Source organism: Amblyomma maculatum, chromosome 6 (genome assembly GCF_055883805.1).
Source record: "Amblyomma maculatum isolate TAMU_Amacu chromosome 6, ASM5588380v1, whole genome shotgun sequence".
In the NCBI taxonomy this organism is placed as follows: Eukaryota; Metazoa; Arthropoda; class Arachnida; order Ixodida; family Ixodidae; genus Amblyomma; species Amblyomma maculatum.
In genome coordinates, this window is record NC_139349.1 from 91,831,058 (window position 1) to 91,849,073 (window position 18,016).

At 44.6% G+C, this 18,016-nt stretch overlaps 1 protein-coding gene across 1 annotated transcript in view; it reads right to left on the reverse strand.

The window, feature by feature from the left end:
• Positions 1–637, reverse strand: part of LOC146186240 (kin of IRRE-like protein 2) — an 87,716-nt gene extending 87,079 nt beyond the window's left edge. Inside the window, exon 1 of the mRNA XM_084605644.1 lies at positions 591–637. Coding sequence (XP_084461770.1) covers positions 591–597 — 7 coding nt within the window. The 5' untranslated portion in view covers positions 598–637. The remainder of the gene's footprint in view (positions 1–590) is intronic.
• Between the last annotated feature and the right edge of the window lie 17,379 nt (positions 638–18,016).

Consider the following 18,016-nt stretch of genomic DNA (forward strand, 5'->3'; position numbering starts at 1 on the left):
GGAGGGCAATGATCATTGGGCGCAGGAGCACCAATTGCGTTCCGTTGGAGAAGCATTAGTCTGATATTTCTGATCAGTCCCTGTATTTCTTTTAGCTTGTGTGTCCTGTCGTATCAACTACGTTGACATTCCGATACGTTTTTTTTTTCTTTTTTCTTTTTTTTTTTTGCTTTCAACAAAATACTGGCTTCTGGCACCCACCTGACAGTCCACATTTAAAGTTTCGGCGAGCTCAACTTTAAAGTTCTCAATTTATTGTTTATTTTTTACTGCTCATTTCATTTAACACTAAGCGCTGAAGCTAAACTCCGCGTTGTTTGAAAGCGTTAGTAATTTGCAGACATCCAGCGAAGTTGTCCCCACACTTTGCACCCTCAATTCGCTATTTCCTTTTGCTTCTTGATGACGTTAAATTTAGCGCAAGGCGAAACTAGTGGAAACTGCAAAGAAGGCATCGTGTTTGCAGCATCTCTAGAAATTGATTTCATATCACACGGCTGTAGAACGTTCTTCTCTGTTGGTTCAAACGATATTTATTCCCCAAAACATAAAGCGAAAGAAAAAAATGTGAAAAATTTATAATCACTCACTTGTCATTTCCTTGTGATCTTGGTGGTGTGGGTCCTTTAAGTAACTAATGCGGGCGCAGCAAAGGAATGGGAGAATTCAAGCATTTCCTGAAAACAGAAAAAAAGAAGAAGCGCCTTTTATCTTCCTTCGTTTGCGCACATGCGACGTAATTAAACGAAAAGTAACACTTACACTGCTGTTACTTTGAGCTAGCTTTACCGTACGAACCATAGTCAGCATAAAGACAGACAAACATCCCGAAACCTACAGGAGTACCACTTTACAGAGTAAACACTTGTACTCTTCACATGCTAGCACATATCGTGTAATGATATATTTTCTATATGTGAAAGAGGGAATAAATAGGCGGACAGTGTCGTACTCGTTGCACAAATACCAGCTGAATGGCGTTTCTAGACTTCGTAGTTCTTAGAGGTTTAGTGAATTGTGTTGTTTATTTATTTATTTATTTATTTATTTATTTATTTATTTATTTATTTATTTATTTATTTATTTATTTATTTATTTATTTATTTATTTATTTATTTATTTATTTATTTATTTATTTATTTATTTATTTATTTATTTATTTATTTATTTATACATACATACTGCAGGCCAATATGTTGGCCCAAGCAGGAGGGGCAGTACAACAAAAATATTGGAATATAGAGCACAGGTTACAGAGGTTACAGAGAGGTTGTTCAGAGGTTACAGAAGCTAAAAAATTATAAAACAGAGCAGCATCGGTACAGAATTTCTTTTCCGTCAAAATCGGCTGATGACGTTGATGCACGCGGTTCGATACCAGCTACTGATCAAATATTTTGATGTACGCGCAATTCAAAAGCGCCCACGTACTGTACATTGTGAGGACACTTCATTGAAGCTCAGGGGGTCTAAATTCATCCAGAGAACTAACTAAGGCGTCCTTTCTAAAGCGTCCCTTAAGCCGCTAATCCCCCAAATTTACAAGTGATGAGTTTTTTTTTTCTTTTCAGATTGAGTGAAATCTATCTAAACAGAAACTGAGAAAAAACGAATTTGTCTGATTGGCATCAACTGTGTGGCGCTGTCTAAGCTGTTATAATATTCATTTCACATGTATGTTGCAGCTACTCTGCACAGACAGATACTCAAAATTCATTTAAACTTGACCACAATCACGACATGTAAACCGTGATTTCCCTTTTTTTCGATGTGAAACTGTTAAACGCGCCAAATGTTGGTCCCAATCCTTTTTGTTTTATAGCATTAACTCGAGCCCTGTTTATGACACTATTGCTCGAAATTTTTACGCTGTGATGAGCAGAACAACAATCCGAACACTGATGAGTGTAATCAGGGAGACGAGCTCCGCTTCACCAACACAAGCAAATGGATGCGAATAACAGGCTTCTATAACAAGCGCTGACATGGCATATTTTTTACGTTCGCAAGTCGGCACGGTAGAACGGTACAGCTAGATAGAATGCATGGGGTTCTATCATTTATTCTTTCACTCTGTAGTGCCCTGAATTGAGCGAAATCGCAGTCGCAAGCAGGACAAAAACAACCGCTAGTTCTGTGGTTTATAGTCTGCGTCTGTCACTTGATGAAAAAACAGCGCTACAGACGTGGACGGAGGTGAAGAACAAACATGACGGGTGCTGTCATGTCATCATACCAACTCGCCCAGATGTCACTTCTATTACGTCTGTCACTTCTCTAGTAATGCTGTTTAGAAAGTCAGTACTTGCTACCTTATCTAAACTATTCAGTGTTCAATGCAGCAGATACTAGTGTTGCTTCCTCAGCGATGGGGCTTATGATCCTTCTTTATCGTCGGCTTTTGGGTTCAGATCATACGTGGATCTATTCACACACTATGTAGTCGACCGCAAAGCATCTCCACAGTGGAATAAATGAAACCGCGCTCAAAACAGTCTAAGCTATGAGGCTCACTTTGCCAAGACTCTCAAGAATGAATTCGCCACATCATTAGGATCGGTACTTCAGCAGATCTGGCTCAATTTTTTTTTTAAATTTGAAACAGAATTTTGCGTGCAGGATTCCTATGCTTTGGATGGATTCTCTATAAGGCCCTTTTCGTTTTCGCTGCTTAGCAAATGTGAATGAATTAGTTTATAATTAACGTATAATTTGACTTTGTGGTATTTATTTTGTATTTTTGATAATTTAAAAGAAAAACACTTCAATATCTTCAATATGCCAAGTACAAATCCAATATTTATATTGAATTCAATTTGTTTTCCGTCCAGATATTGTTGGTATGAAAATATATCGTGATTATAGGAACAATTGCAAATAAGAATTTATCTTAACAATAGCGTGCTTCTTGTCCGTTTTTATTCGCGTGTGGTTATCAAGAAAGCTATCATCGTCGTTATTTGTGCTCAAGAAAGCTATCACCGTTAGTTGTATGACGTCGAAAGTTGGCGCCTATTTGGCTATAGTGTCTACTCAGCATGTATTACAACGAAGCCTGTTTATCCTACTTCAGCAAACGGCATGGAGTTTTCAATAATCTAGCCGAGAAGTTAAGTTCGCGTTGCAATACAGCAAAGTATGCTTCGTTACATCATCTGCACAGAAATTCACTGAAACGCAGGTTTTGTTATCCTGCGCACATGTACACATCTTTTTTCACCTGTTGGCATGGAAACACAACTTCTTTTTTTTTTATTATTATTCCACAGAAACCAATGCCAGACATTATTATCTCAGAAACGTATCCAAATAATAAAAAAAATTACCACGCGGTTCAACGCTGCTGAACCAAGTATTGAGCGAAAGCATTAGCTGCGGGTGACGAACGTTCTTCTTCTTCTTCTCTTTTGCTTCTTCCTCAGCCCACATATAAAGCCCCACTTTAACCAAACCGCATGAACGTGCCTTAGTGGCCTATAGGGGTAACGTGAATGCCAGGGTCCTAGCAAGCTGATTCTGACATAACCGTTCCATGTGAAACGAGAGACCCAAGTTGGCAGCTCCTGCCACCCCACGCGGGGGGGTGACGTCACAGCGTCACGTGGGTAAGACGTGGCTACCGGCCGCGCTACGCTGAAGGCTCAAACCCTAGAGTAGTATTGCTTTTGCAATAATAAATTGCTGGCCGCTGGTTGTCAGCCTTCTTTGTTCCGCCGTCTCGTGAAATTAAGTGGATGCGAATTCTCAATAAATCTAGAAAAAATGAGGATTATAAATAGAATAGAATTGTTTACAGTTTTTAAACGCTCTGACCTATAATCTGACAAATTTCCTTTTCGAGACCGGAAGGAACGCATAATATCCCTTATCTGAGAACACCAGGAAAACCCTGCGGAAATGAAGAGATCGAAGCAAGCGCGGCTTCAGAGAGTGAACATAAATATATAACTCCCTGTTGTGTGTGGAGGTAGGAACTCGAGAAAAGCAATTCTCGCTGATTTCCGCTTTCCTTTCGGCGCAGGTAGCGATCAAACAATAGCATTCAAACAAGGCAAACGCGGAGCCTAGAGGGATTCAGAGGCGCACAAAGAACTCGCTGCACGTACATTCGTGTCTCGGAAAGACGGAGGGGGGGGGGTAGCCGAAACTTTGCTATCCCGTCGGTACGCGCGGAATGTGTTGTGTACCCTCCACAAAGCACGTTTCGGAAGGACCGTAGAGGCCCCCAGTCAGCGCAAGAGTCAATTTCCCTGCGCAACAACATCGTATCCTCCTCTTCATTTTTCCTTCGCCATTTGCTTTCATTTAGCGGACATTGGAAAAGTAAAGAAGGGAGTGGAGAACAGGCACTGTCTAAGAATCGAAGAGAGATGTACACACAAGATATTCGGAATGGTGCAGCGACGTCAATTCGGCGAAAAGTATAACACGTCAGAGTCAGGTACCGCCCCAAAATAGCCGTCGCGCGTGCAGAAGTTGACAGAACCACGCCCATGTCACTGCCAGAAGCAGCAGCAGCAGCAGCGCGCGTAAAAGAGAAATCGTTGCACGACCCGTCTCAAAGGCGGCAACATGTGGCCGAAGAGCGCTACGTGTCGTGCCAGAACCCTGTCCTCGCGCCTTGGAGTTCTTTGCTTGTTTGTACGCGAAGCAAGCCGTCAGTCTTGTCCTCATGCTGAGTCTTGTGTTGCGCGGTAGCTGACGCGAAGGGCGGAAGTCACCGGAAAGAGTGCTCGCTCGGGCAGCGAACAAAGAGCGACAAAGCTTCCGCAGGGCAGGGTGTGAGAACCGTGGATGACGCGTGGAAAGAGATTTGGCGGCGTTTGTTGCAGCGGTTATTGTTGTTTCTGCTGCATTGCCACCAATCGTGTGCAGTGTGTGGACATTTTCGGAGATGTTTTGTGCTCGCGTTCAATTACGGTTGATTTATATTAACTATTCTGCTTTTGTTTAACTGTTAAATCGAGCGTTTCAGCTTTTCATGCAATCCGGACAAAAACGCATCCATATTATAACTTGTTCTGTGTTTTCTTCTGGTATGCATTCAGTTTTTTCTTAGACGTGCAACATAATACGTATTAAGGTAATAGATTTCGAGCTTTCATTTCTATTAGCCGAGGGATAAATGTAAGCACCAGTATACTGCTCCAAGAAGTTTCCACAAATGCATAAGCAAGGTCTGGAGACATTCCCATGCTGCAAGATGTAAATAATGTGAGTGTGAAGCGCTGTCATTTGGCATCTCCAGTGCTTTCATTTGCCATCGAAATAGGGCGTTCCTTCCAGAAATGCGCACAGAAAGGACAAAAAACTGACGTATGCCGCTCGTGCCTCAGTTAGACTTTCCTTCGTCACCCTCCCCCCCCCCCCCCCCCCTTTTTTTTTTTTTTATCGGAAGAGCCTGTGGTGTCCACAGGCAAGAGGGCGGCCCATTACGTGTCTAAATGCAAGTCAATTATTTCTATCCATCGACGGTGGGTCCCCATTCTGAATAAAACGCGCATATAGAGGCATCGCAAGATCAAGCGAGCCACGAAACGATGCTTGGTAGTACTATACTCTGGCATCCGACAGTGTAGACAGGTGTGCTTATTCCCAGAGATGCACCCACTCATTCAGGACTTTCATAAGACAGAAAGCTCATATAGAAGAAATGGCAGTGCATTTAGGGCGCTGCAAACAAACCACGCTGGCAGAAATTTGTTGCGTAACCTACATTGCGAAACACGAGCGCGTTTGATCGGAAACATATTGAGCGCGACCGCTTTCCACGTGCCTCTATGAAGAGCCGTCGGTCGTAACCACGAAAGCCATTGGATTTTATTTTATTCGAATGATGAAATATGTTCTGCGTGTGCACGCCTGGTAGTGGAAAATCAGCGACGAATGTGAGCTTCTGAAGCCATGGGTCCGTTTTGTGCATGCAACGAACTTATATTTTATGAAAAGCTGGCTGTTCATCCGAACTCGATGTTCCTTCTCTCTTGCTGTAATACTGAGACACATTCTAAAAGAAGGCATGGAGGATAAATGGAGCAGGAGCCGGTAGGTTTGTCGCAGTTGAGAAATACGAATTATTAATAGGAAGCGTGTATATATGTGTTCGGATGTGCTTTGAGACCCCTTCGTCTGGAAACAGAATCGGCTAGGATGACGGCTAAGATGAAGGTGGTAGCAGTGTTTGGTGCAGGCACATATTATCCGCACTCCGCATGCGGAAACTCATGACCGGGTGCTAAAGGGGCGCGTTTGCCGCGAACTTCCCCGACAATATGCGAGGCCGATTCTCTGAGTATTCCCTGAAGCGTTAAGTCCTCCAGCTCGTCCAGTAGAAGTACATAGTACGAAGTAAGAGTAAGAGATAATGTTTGTGAGAAAGTTAAAAACACGAGATGGTGGATACGTTTGAAAGTTCAGTGTTCTGCCGTAATGTAACAAAGCAATATATCGATCAGTCGACAGGGCTCCCGTGTGCGAAATGCTCGTCGAAACTAGCTACCATTTTGACTCCATAAGCCACCGCGGAATTCAGAGCTTAGCGAACGATACACGGCATGTGCGCGGCAGTCCGATTATGCGTGTTTTCAGGTTACACTTCTAGAATTATCCCAGGCAGATTTCTATAGACATCCTGCAGACTGAATAGAAACGAATTTTACACAGGCTCTCAAGGCGGTGTCGACTCAATACGCTTCGGAGTAGCTGAGAATGTCGAGCCTGTGATTCGCTTCACCTTTTTCAATGCGACCAACGCTATAGTTGTCGTCACACCAGTACCGAGAAAATCTGAAATAGAATTAACTTTCAAAAGGATCCGATAAGGCGGAGCTCAACGTATCGATTATATCGACCACAGCGAAACAACGGCAATACTTCCTTATATTTACGTATGTTTCCATACCAAGACAGGGTGACCACAACAATAGATCCTGCTCTGTTGCACGACTGCACCACGGACAAAAGGAAAACATAAAACCTGAGCGGTTCCTTTAACTTCTGCGCATATTAAATGACCGTTTTGGGTGTGCGCCACCTATATTCGAGGGACATATCTGTTGTTCGTTATTTACATTGCTCCTTTGTTGTGAATTACTTAAGACGCTCCACTAACTGCAGGGTGCCACATTAATACGCGTAATGGTCTTTACATCAACGCACCTGGAAACGTGTAGCTGTAATCAGAATACCCCCATATGGCGCTTAAATACCAACTTCTTGACAGCGAAGTAACTAATGCTGGACGAAGAGACGAAAGAAACTACAGCAGAGAGATGTAGATCATGTATAACGCCAGGTAAACTGACCTAAACAAGCGCATACGAAGATGTAGGAAATGTATCAGGAGAGATAAACAGGAAGACTGAAGCACGTCACTTTCATCAGTCGTTAATGCACGAGAGGAAGAAAAGTGACCATGCGTGCTGTCTACAAACTCGGCTTTTCAAACCTGTATGGATGTAAAGAGCATACCGATTTTACATTTTCCCGAAGGTCTTCAGCGTAAAATGCAAAGCGGCAGCTATTGTTCTATATGGGAGTTCTATGATAGAACAAAGCCACTCAATCAAGCCTCGTTAATACAACGACCATCAGTACTTACGACTAGAGTTATGGATAACTTTCTGGGGACCAAGAATTTTCAAAATACCCTCGTTAGTACGGAAACTAGCTACCTGGACTGTGGACAAGGGCGAATTGGACAATGCCCATTCAGCGCCTTGTTTTTTTTTCGCCCTGTTAAGCTGCACACTGATTAAAATAAAATTACTACCTCAACTAGATCTTTCATATTCTCAATTTTGAATGAAATGCACTAAAGGAACGTAATTAGGAAGTTAAGACTGAGCCCACCATTTTTTCTTTTATGGTTTCTTGTTTTACAACGCCAATTTGCTCATGCAATGCACTTTACCAATTCCTGTATTACATGAATGTCACAGAAGAAAAGTTTTTGCAGCTTGTTCATGTAGAAAGCCATATTCAGCACCTTACATTAGCCGACTGAGTGCTGACACGCTGCCGCAGTTCGTTCAGGAATTTTTTATGATACGCCATTAAGTATTTGTCGAATTTCGCTCTATTTTAAACGTTTTCTTGCGTGCATACCATTGATTTATTGAATGAATAATTTAGGCAATACTTGGACCTATGGGGCTGAAACGTGGAGGCTAACCAAGAGAGTTCTACTTAAGTTGAGGACAACCCAGAGGGCTATGGAACGAAAAATGGTAGGGGTAGCATTAAGAGATAGGAAGCGTGCAGAGTGGGTCAGAGAAATAACTCAGGTTACCGACATTCTAGTGGAAATTAAGAAGAAGAAAGGGGCATGGGCAGGACATGTAGTGTGAAGAGAGGATAACCGATGGTCGCTTAGGGTAACAAACTGGATTCCAAGGGAAGGAAAGCGTAGCAGGGGGAGGCAGAAAGTTAGGTGGGCGGATGAGGTCAAGAAGTTCGCAGGGGTCAAGTGGATGCAGCTAGCACAGAACCGGGTTAAGTGGAGAAATATGGGAGAGGCCTTCGCCTTGCAGTGGGTATAGTCAGGCTGATGATGATGATGATAGACATCAAGATGGATACCAAAATACACGAAGAAACATGTCGCTTGAGCAGACTTGAAAACATGTACGCATTGCCGCTCAAATTTCATATCGGGAAGAATTGCTTTTAGATTATTACCTTTCTTTGCTGAATCTGTGGCATTTCGCTGCTGACTACTAAACAGAGGATAGCAATTTCAGCCGTGGCGATTACATTTCGATAAAGGAAGAAAATCAAAGCGTTGTATTTCACGCGGTGTTACCCCCCCCCCCCCCCCCTTTGAAAAAACGCGTCAAGAAGAGTAAATTAATTCGCGAAAATAATTGACGAAATTACCTAATAATTTACTAAATAAATGAACAGCTTTCCACTACGCTGCACATTCGCAGTATCAAGGCTTTAATCATGACACACCCTTTACCAATATGCAAACTGTCCTTTCTTGAAAAATTATAGTGTATTGCACTAGTTATTTTTTGAGACAACCTGACTTGTACACGCGTACTGCTACTTTCGAGAAATGCGGGGAACTATAGGCACAATAAAACTCAATTGCACTGCCAGCTCAAAAAAGAAAACAAAAGTAACAGCCAGAGAGCCGTTTACTTCGATAAGAGCCTTATTTTTACCTAATCTCGCATTGTTACTGCTTCCACATGTGCGCGCCTTCTCGGAAAACTTTAACGTGGGGAAATCATGCGCAGTGTTCGCTTGCGTATCAGAAAGACATCGAGTTTTGCAAGCAAAGATAAAGAAAAACAGGGTGGGAGCGAATTCTTTTGGTTTCGGCATACTTTATTGAAGCCTAAAACTGGCGCTTCTAACTAAAAAAAAAATATTAATAATTCGCGCGTAAGTACAGCTATTCCTCCCTTGCTCGCAGTCTGGTCTCTCTTGATTACGCCCACCGGAGAGTGCCCAGCCATGCAAACCTTTTAATTTTTCCCCTACGGTTGAAGGAAAATTCGAATACTGGCTAGGCGCAGTTCTGCAACAGCTGTGAACTACACGTATTTTGCGTATTTTGTGAGCGCTGAAATTGAAGCCAGAAAAAAAGGACATAAAACTGGGAAAGAATTGTCAGCGGCGGAATGTCTCGCGTTGCGAAAGCTCCCATCTTTCTCTGCACCTCTGGCTGGACTACGTTTCCGTCTGGGTTAAATAATGCAGCTTTCTCATTGCGGGCGCCGTGCAGTTTTGAAACCCGGTCATGTGGAAACCAAAAATTAACTTTAAGAAATCAACGTGATAACATCAGAGGCAGACGAAGAAGTTGGTTGCAACACTTTTGCCGTCCTCCAATTAGCGGAATGAATGCCCCCCGCCCTGTAATTGGGGAAGAAATGTTTACCGTTTCTCGGTCTACAAGAAAAAAAAAAAAAAAAGAAAGGGGGGGAAAGAGGGTGGATGCATCCGAATGGTTGCCTACACATCGGTTTAGGAAGAACTGCGTTGAGCTCATTTTGCTCGATCTTGTCTTTAACGAGGTGGCCAGAGCTTATATGAGATAAAATTATGCGCCTGCTATTACGCTCAAGTCATATTTGAAAAAAAAAAAAAAAAAAAAGGAAGGCAAGCAAAACGTACGCGTTCAAAAAAAGTGAGCATTGTTATGCACCGGCTCTACCAGAAATTTTCATTCTTTCTTTTTACGCACCACGTGGTTTCTATTTAGAATTCGCGCTTAGGGAGGTTAATTAGAGCTGCGCGCTTTGCTTGTTCTTGTAGCCGTAATTAAAACCTGTGCGGCTTTTATGAGCCGTATAGACCGTGCAGTGCTCGGAAATTAGCGCGGAATATTCCTTTATCATAATCTGCGAATGTTTGCCAAATGCGCTCCATCCCAATCGTATTCTTCTTGTTATTTCCTTTTCGTGGTCCGGATCTTCGGTTCGCTCAAGAGGAAAGTATACAACAGTTGCATCTTGCCTGTACTCACCTATGGGGCTGAAACGTGGAGGCTAACCAAGAGAGTTCTACTTAAGTTGAGGACAACCCAGAGGGCTATGGAACGAAAAATGGTAGAGGTAACATTAAGAGATAGAAAGCGTGCAAAGTGGGTCAGAGAAATAACTCAAGTTACCGACATTCTAGCAGAAATTAAGAAGAAGAAATGGACATGGGCAGGACATGTAGTGCGAAGAGAGGATAACCGATGGTCGCTGAGGGTAACAAACTGGATTCCAAGGGAAGGAAAGCGTAGCAGGGGGCGGCAGAAAGTTAGGTGGGCGGATGAGATTAAGAAGTTCGCAGTGGTCAAGTGGATGCAGCTAGCACAGAACCGGGTTAAGTGGAGAAATATTGGAAAGGCCTTCGCCCTGCAGTGGGTATAGTCAGGCTGATGCTGATGATGATTTTTTTTATCTTAGAGCGGCTATCAGTATGGTCGCCCAATAACCTGCTACTCGAAAGCAGCAAAATAAATGAAGCTAGTCAGACTTGCCCTTTGGCATACACTATAACTCTCTCAAGCGTTATAGCTGATTGCTGCATCGTGCACAGAACCGCTATGAATTACGAACAGTGCGAATAAGAACCATGTACTCACCCCCAGTGAACACATTTTCACAGCCATCCGTGTTCGCCTAGAGAGGGTGAAAATCGAAATCCGTAATCAGTATTGAAGATGTGACTTGAACATCTCCATTCGAGCAGGCAGAAAAGAAAAAGAGCGAGGGGGGAAGGATGTGTGTGATTTAAATTAAGCTCGAAGATCCCAGCATTGCGAAAGCGTGTCGCGACGTATTCCCCAAAGTCATGTGCACTTATCCCTGCTTCTTCAATTACGACATATGGCTAGCAGCATCATAGGAAACAGGAAGCGTGGCGCAAGTGCCTACTAAGTATAGACCACCGTGCGCTGAAACCCCGACCACCACTCAGAGCAGTCTAGTTCAGAAGCGAGTACACTTTAAACGCAGACTGACTTCATCTTTTAATAGGCTCCCCTTTCCGTTCGCTAACAGCTTCTCCACAGTGAAGCGTTCCATTCCCCCCCCCCCCCCCCGCCCCTCCCCTCCGGAAGGTCGCATAGTCGAAAGCGGCGAGCCGCTGAGTCCGCTGCATACGCTGCTAGGGCCGGAAGGAGTTTTGTCCATCGCAAGCGCCGACATAAATCACTGTCGCCGCGGCGCGGTGTCCCCAAGTAGCGCTCCGCGAGGAGCCATAGTTCACTCGGCGAAGCGGGACGCGCGGGATCACGCAGCCGGCGCAAGTGTCCGCTAATGGGTCGCGCTGGCCGACGGAGGAAAGTGTGGTTTCGGTAGAAGCCGCAAAGGCCTCACACAGAGGCACACCACCCACGCATTTGCCTCTGCGCCGCCCGCTGCATGCTTTGCGCGTAGGATAAGTGACCCCGGGGGTGGGGTTCGTGATGCTTCAAGTTTCCCACTGCCAACTCCGGTCCAGACCTAGCCGTCCTCCTTTCGAAGAACCCCTCACAAGAGCAAAAGAGAGGAGACGGTAACTTCAATTAATTATCGCGAAAATTGGTGCCAGAAGTCCAGCTTCAGGGGCACACTCGCAGCCAGGAATCCATTATCGCTAAGCGCGGTTCTCAGCAGCTAGATACAGAGGGTAGAGACCGAAACGGTGCGGGTAAGAAGGAGGAAAGGATGCATAATTATGACCACGGAGCTGTAGGAAGATGCGGCGGCAGCGATGGCAGAGTGTCGCCGCACGGCGCAATGCATGAAGAGACTGCGGGATGCACGTACCGGCTCCGGCCTGGGGATTTCTCGCGCAAACTTCGCTCTCCATCCTCCCAATTCAAGCGCTGCTCCCTGGGCGTGGTCACCGAGGCACGTCCAGGGGCCGAGTGCGGTCTCCGAGTCGCGTCCTAATATCGTGCACTGTGGTGGCTGCAGGTATACGTGGTGCGCTGCACTCGTGGAATTAGTGTCAGCTTCAGGAGAAAAGCATGTTTTTCCCATCCCTCCCCCCTCCCCCAACACCAGCACCAACCCCTCTCCTTTGAAGCTTTCTTTGATTTCGAAACTTTACAAACCCTTACAAAAAAGCTTAATGAGTTTCTGATTAAATGGTAATTACATTCCTCATCATGCACATTAACATTTCTATACATTTTCTTGATGCATTTTTGATGATTTTCACAAGAAAGTTGGCCACCGTGTTTCTGGTTGGTACCTAATGTGTGCATTTCTTGTGTGTTATTCATGAGTGTTGACCAATGAGCACTTTTGGATAAAAAGTAAAAGCTAAAACGCAGCGAAGCACCTCAACTACATTAAAAAAAACTAAAAAATAAAAAAAAAATTAAAACTAAGCGAAAAAAAAAACTGCACATCTGGCACGATTCGAACTCGGTACCTCTTACTCCGTAGCTTTCTACGCTAACCACTCGGCCACTCGGGGAACTGGTACCGTCGGTAACGTATTTGCTTCTTATGTCTGGACTGCATTCATAAGATTGGGACATAATGTTTCGAAGCATGTTTCGAAGTGTACAGGCCATGGCGGCTGCTCTAACAATTACAACTTCTTGACCATTAGAACTTGCATCTAATGTTCTAGATACCTATGCGCACTATTTTGTCCACTGCAGTCATTTTAACATGTCGAGTTTGGCATCGCTGGCAAATTTATCAGCGCTGGCTCTTCGGTGGTTGCTACCTTGGGCGTAATTTTCGCTGAACACGGAGCTGTAGCACGAACCTTTAAGGAAAAAAAGTGCGAGCAAGCTTCAATACCGGCAAGCGCAGCAGCGCCAACACTATTTTACTGGTAACTAAATCTTATTTGTATCTAAACATTTCGGGAAGAGTTGCGATGACTGAGGGCTCGGCTAATCTATACGCAGAGCAAGGAGCTCTAAAGCTTAAGAAACACGCAAAATATCATGCATTATAAAGAAGGCATTGCTTCTCGTGCCCTGGTCGCGCACATGCTCCCAGGACGGTCGAGTTCCGAGTCAACGCACGGCTCGGGTTACGTCCGCGCGTCGTCGTCGGCGCAGGCCGGGGTACCCCTGCTGGTCTCTCCAAAACGGCCTGCTCGCAGGTGCAAGGAGGCATTGGAAATGGAGCGGCCTTGCGTCCGATAGCTTGGAGGCGGTGTGGCAGTGCGTCGGTTCGCGTACACAACAATATCCTTACCCGTAACACCCTCAAGCATATTGTCCAATCACAGCACCCATTCGCTTGGCAAGAAGTGATTTGCAATGGCACAAACACCCAAGACGCAGGGTGTAAGCGTGTTAATTGAATGAAACAAATGTCCAAAAAGTTGTTTTTGTTTTTACAGTGCATGCTAAACAGAAATGAAAACATAGTAAAGAATATACATTCGCTTAGTGATGTATAATTTCCCTCATTTGAGAAAGTCAATGTATTTCCACATTAGCTCCTATACAAAAATACTGTTTTGTTTTCCAAGTACAAAACTTCTTGCGTAATCTCAAATGAAAGTCTGTTGCGGATCTCATGTTAAAACACATAAAAATTGTTTCTTAGGCAACATCCTACATATGCTAATCAGAAATGAAAACATAGGGCTCTGAAAGTGTGCAGTTTACAAAGAAATAATATATATTCACTTAGTGATGTATACATTTCCTCATTTGATAAAGTCAATGTATTTCCACATTAGATCCTACCCAAAAATACTGTTGCGTTTTCCAAGCACAAAACTTCATGTGTGATCTCAAAGGAAAGTCTGCTGCGGATATGATGTTAAAACACATCTAATCTTGAATCTCCTTTGAGTGGTTGATGACTCATCAAAAACACATTACGTGGGTAACAGAAATTCAATATCCATTTTTGTAAGGGAACACCGTGAGTGACCTGCGATCAGCCCCTAACGCAAAATAAAAACAAAAACAAAATACATGCCATTCCCGTAAACAACTTCGAAAACATGGCTTTAATGATTTGTTCCCATCGATGCATAGGAATTGAAACAAATGTGATATGTCAGACTAGTTCCAACCCATTAAGTGGCATGATGCCTCCATATTGAAGAAGCTGCCTAACCAAAACTGCAAAACGATTTTCTGAATGAAGTAGGTGCATCGCCAGCACGCCTTGAATGCCGAACAGCCCTATCAACAATAAAAGAAAAATGCTTTAACCACCCCTCTCAACATTATTTTGTCGGAAGAACTGTTAGCACAGGCGCCTTAACATGCTCGAAAGCCTATGTTTCCCACCCTTTCTTAACGACCCGGCTCGCGGTCAGGACGAGTCGCAGAGAGCACGTCTACACTCGCCATCGCCAAGCTTGGAACCTGCTGCAGGCAAGACGAAAGCGGCCGCTACAGGCGATGCCACGCGCGTCGTCGCGTTCGCCATGCGGCTTTGACCAGGAGTGACACTGTTATATGGAGGAACGAGGGAGAAGGAGAGGCCAGCATGAAAAGAGTGCCGACGCTTTACACCGTGTCGTTAGGGGAGAACCGCACGCCAGGCGTGCGCCACGTCGTCCCCCGAGGCTTTAGGCGGAGGGAGATGAGGCGCCCCCCGTTGGTGATAGCGCACGATGTGGAGCGCTTTTCGGCCGGAAGTTCAGTATACATATACGTGCTTCAGCTCTCGCCAACTATACCAGAGGGAGATATATAAAAAGGGTGAAGGGAAGCAAAGAGCGTTTGCTCGCTAACGAGCAGTTTGCTTGAGCGTCGAGCGGCATCGGCCCCTGCAGGGTGCGCCGGTGCTCCACTGTCGCCCATCGCCTGCGGGTACCGTCACGCCACTCTGTTTACCTACTGCCTCATCTGCTTTTTTTTTCTACTTTCTTCTTCTTTCTTTTGTGACAAGTCGAAATTGTCGAAAAAAATCTGTAAAAGAAATTGTACCGTAGACCGGACGGCTGCAGTGTCAAACGCAGCCTAATGTCTCTCCTAAGAGGAGCAGCCTGGTTAAACTCCGGAAGTGCTACCTCTTTGGGTAGAGGTTGAGGCACAGCCTTGTAGCTTGAGGGCGCGAGCAGCCGGAAACTTGGGAGAGGTTGCTGCGGACAGGTCGTGATGAAAAGCAGCCAGAAAAGTAACACACGTGAACAGAAGCACCTTGGGTATCGCAACGTGTAACATTGCGTATAGAGAGATACAGAGAGAGAGAGAGAAAAAAAAAAGAAATGCGGCAGTTTGCAGAGGGACGCTCTTGTTACAGGAGCAAGTGAACGTCAGGCGCACGCACCCTGCTTCGTGCAGGGCTGAAGAAACAAGGAAACTTGGGTCTAGACAACATTCATTAACGCTTGTTATAGATATATTAATGCTGTGGCTGGCGAGCTGGTAAAGGTACATTAACGTTGTTTACTCACAGTGTTAGGCAAGCGCTATCTTTAGGAGGCTGCATAAAGTTTAAAAATAGGTTGTGCTCCGTCCCCTGTGATGCCTGTCACTGTCAGTATGTGCGTGAAACCGTCCAGTGCTCATTACAGTGCCTACTGGCAAGTTTTTCTCGCGACTTCGAAAGAAGCGAAACAAACCCTCATCATTTAAGCGCATGCATTCAAGAACATTCAATTAGAATTTAACGCTTCAGAACCGATGGAATCGGCTAATCTATCCACACTGACATCAGGTATATACAGTTCTGTCATTAAGCAGCCTCTAGCCACTCTCTCAGTAAACGCTGGGAAAAATTATAGAAAACAAAAACGAACTGCGAACTGTCTCCCCCCACCCCCCTTGCCCCCCAAGGAAGAAAAATAGGATAGAGAAACGACGCTCCAAATCGTTGTAGAACACCAATGATAGCCTATATATACAGGTGAATAAACTAATCGACACTTTTGTGGGCACGATGTTGGTGACTACACATTCTCTATAATCCAAAGCCAATCCCGAGATCACGTCACAAGCTCGTATGTCTTACTTATCTAATGCGGAGTCGACGTGCCCCCCCCCCCCCCCCCCCTGTGCACACAGTTCCTAGTGGCAGCCACCTTTTTAGTATAGCTTTTAAATAATGAAGGTATCGAAAGTCGGAAACACAAAGTCCTTTGCAACATTCTAAAGTCTAGACTTTGATAACCGGGATAGGATGGTTGCTGCCTCATGACAAAATTTTGGGAATTGTAATTTTTCCATTATTTTTTCTCGTCGATTTATCTAACAAGCAGAAATAGCTCCTTGTTTATTTTCACCTCTTTTTGAGTGACTTCATGCTTCAAAAGGCTTATTGAGTGCCCATGATTCTCATAATTCGCAGACTGTATGTTCTCCTCGCAAGAAACAGATGATCAGCAGTAAAATCAAGCACTACAAAGAAGGCTATTGCACAGAAATAAATCTAGTTAGACCTTACTGTCGCTATCCCTTTTTCATGCAAGGTTTTCGAAGAAAAGAATCCCACTTCACGCAAACTCTGCGTGCCTACGTCATCTATTCCTTTTTTTTTATTTTTTGTTACTTCTATTCGCCAACAAAACTCTCGCAATGTTACTTGTTCTACGTGTGAATTCTTTGCGAAAAGGTAAGAAAGACACGGCTTTGATATACAGCGCCATATGACTAGATTTATGGACTGACGCATTGGAATTATGTGTAGCAGGCTGCTTTTGTGCAACCATCACAACGTTTGAAGCCTATTTTCAGTCGAAAATAAACCTGGTATCACCCGAATTTGGGGGATGTGACTAACGTAAGATATGAGCCGACGTCCATTTCCGGAAGAGACGGAGGGGGAAAGAGTGCAGGAAGTGATGGAAAGAAGCCGCTAAAAGCTACCCGTCCCCAAGATATCCCCACCCCTCACACCACCCGTATACAGCGTGCACCAAAATGCCAGAGGCGTGCTCATCGCTTCACACGGACATTCGAGAAGCGGAAATTTATGGCGATGGTCCCCGCCAGGCGCACGCCACAAATATACAGAGCGAGTCGCTGTTTTATGCGTGCCCGCACACTCGAAGTGGCGGCTCGTTTTGTCTTTATTATCGATGCCAACCGCGCCAGGCCCCGATTTATCGCATTCATATCCATCAGTCGTCAAGCTATCTTTATGGGCTCATAAACGCGTCAATTACGGCCCCCATTTTTCCCCTCGTTCAATTAAGACCGATGCCTAGTGTCTGGCGGTATCATTGGGGCGGCTCCATTGTATAGCTTATACAGTGATGGCTTTTAGGCTTCGTCGCGAAAAAATTTGGTTGTCCGGGCGGCTTTTAAAATATACGGGTTCTCAAAACAAAGCTGGTGTGCTTGAAGAAGCCATTTTACGACGATTGCGGGCCAGCCTATCAAGTTGGTAGTACCTTTCGATGCCTGAAGTTTCTGCGTTGCACTTTGTCGCAACATGTCCAAGAAAAAAAGAAAAGAAGTCCCGCCCGAAACGCCGGTTTACACTATAGGCAGTATACTTAGCGCTGCAACGTGACATCGAAGTGGGAGCACACGGTTACTACACATAAGTGCAGCAATATAGTCTTTGGTGCGATTTTCCTAATTTCTTCACAGTGGCTTTCAAAATGATATAACCAGCTAAAGCGAACTATGCAACGAATTAGG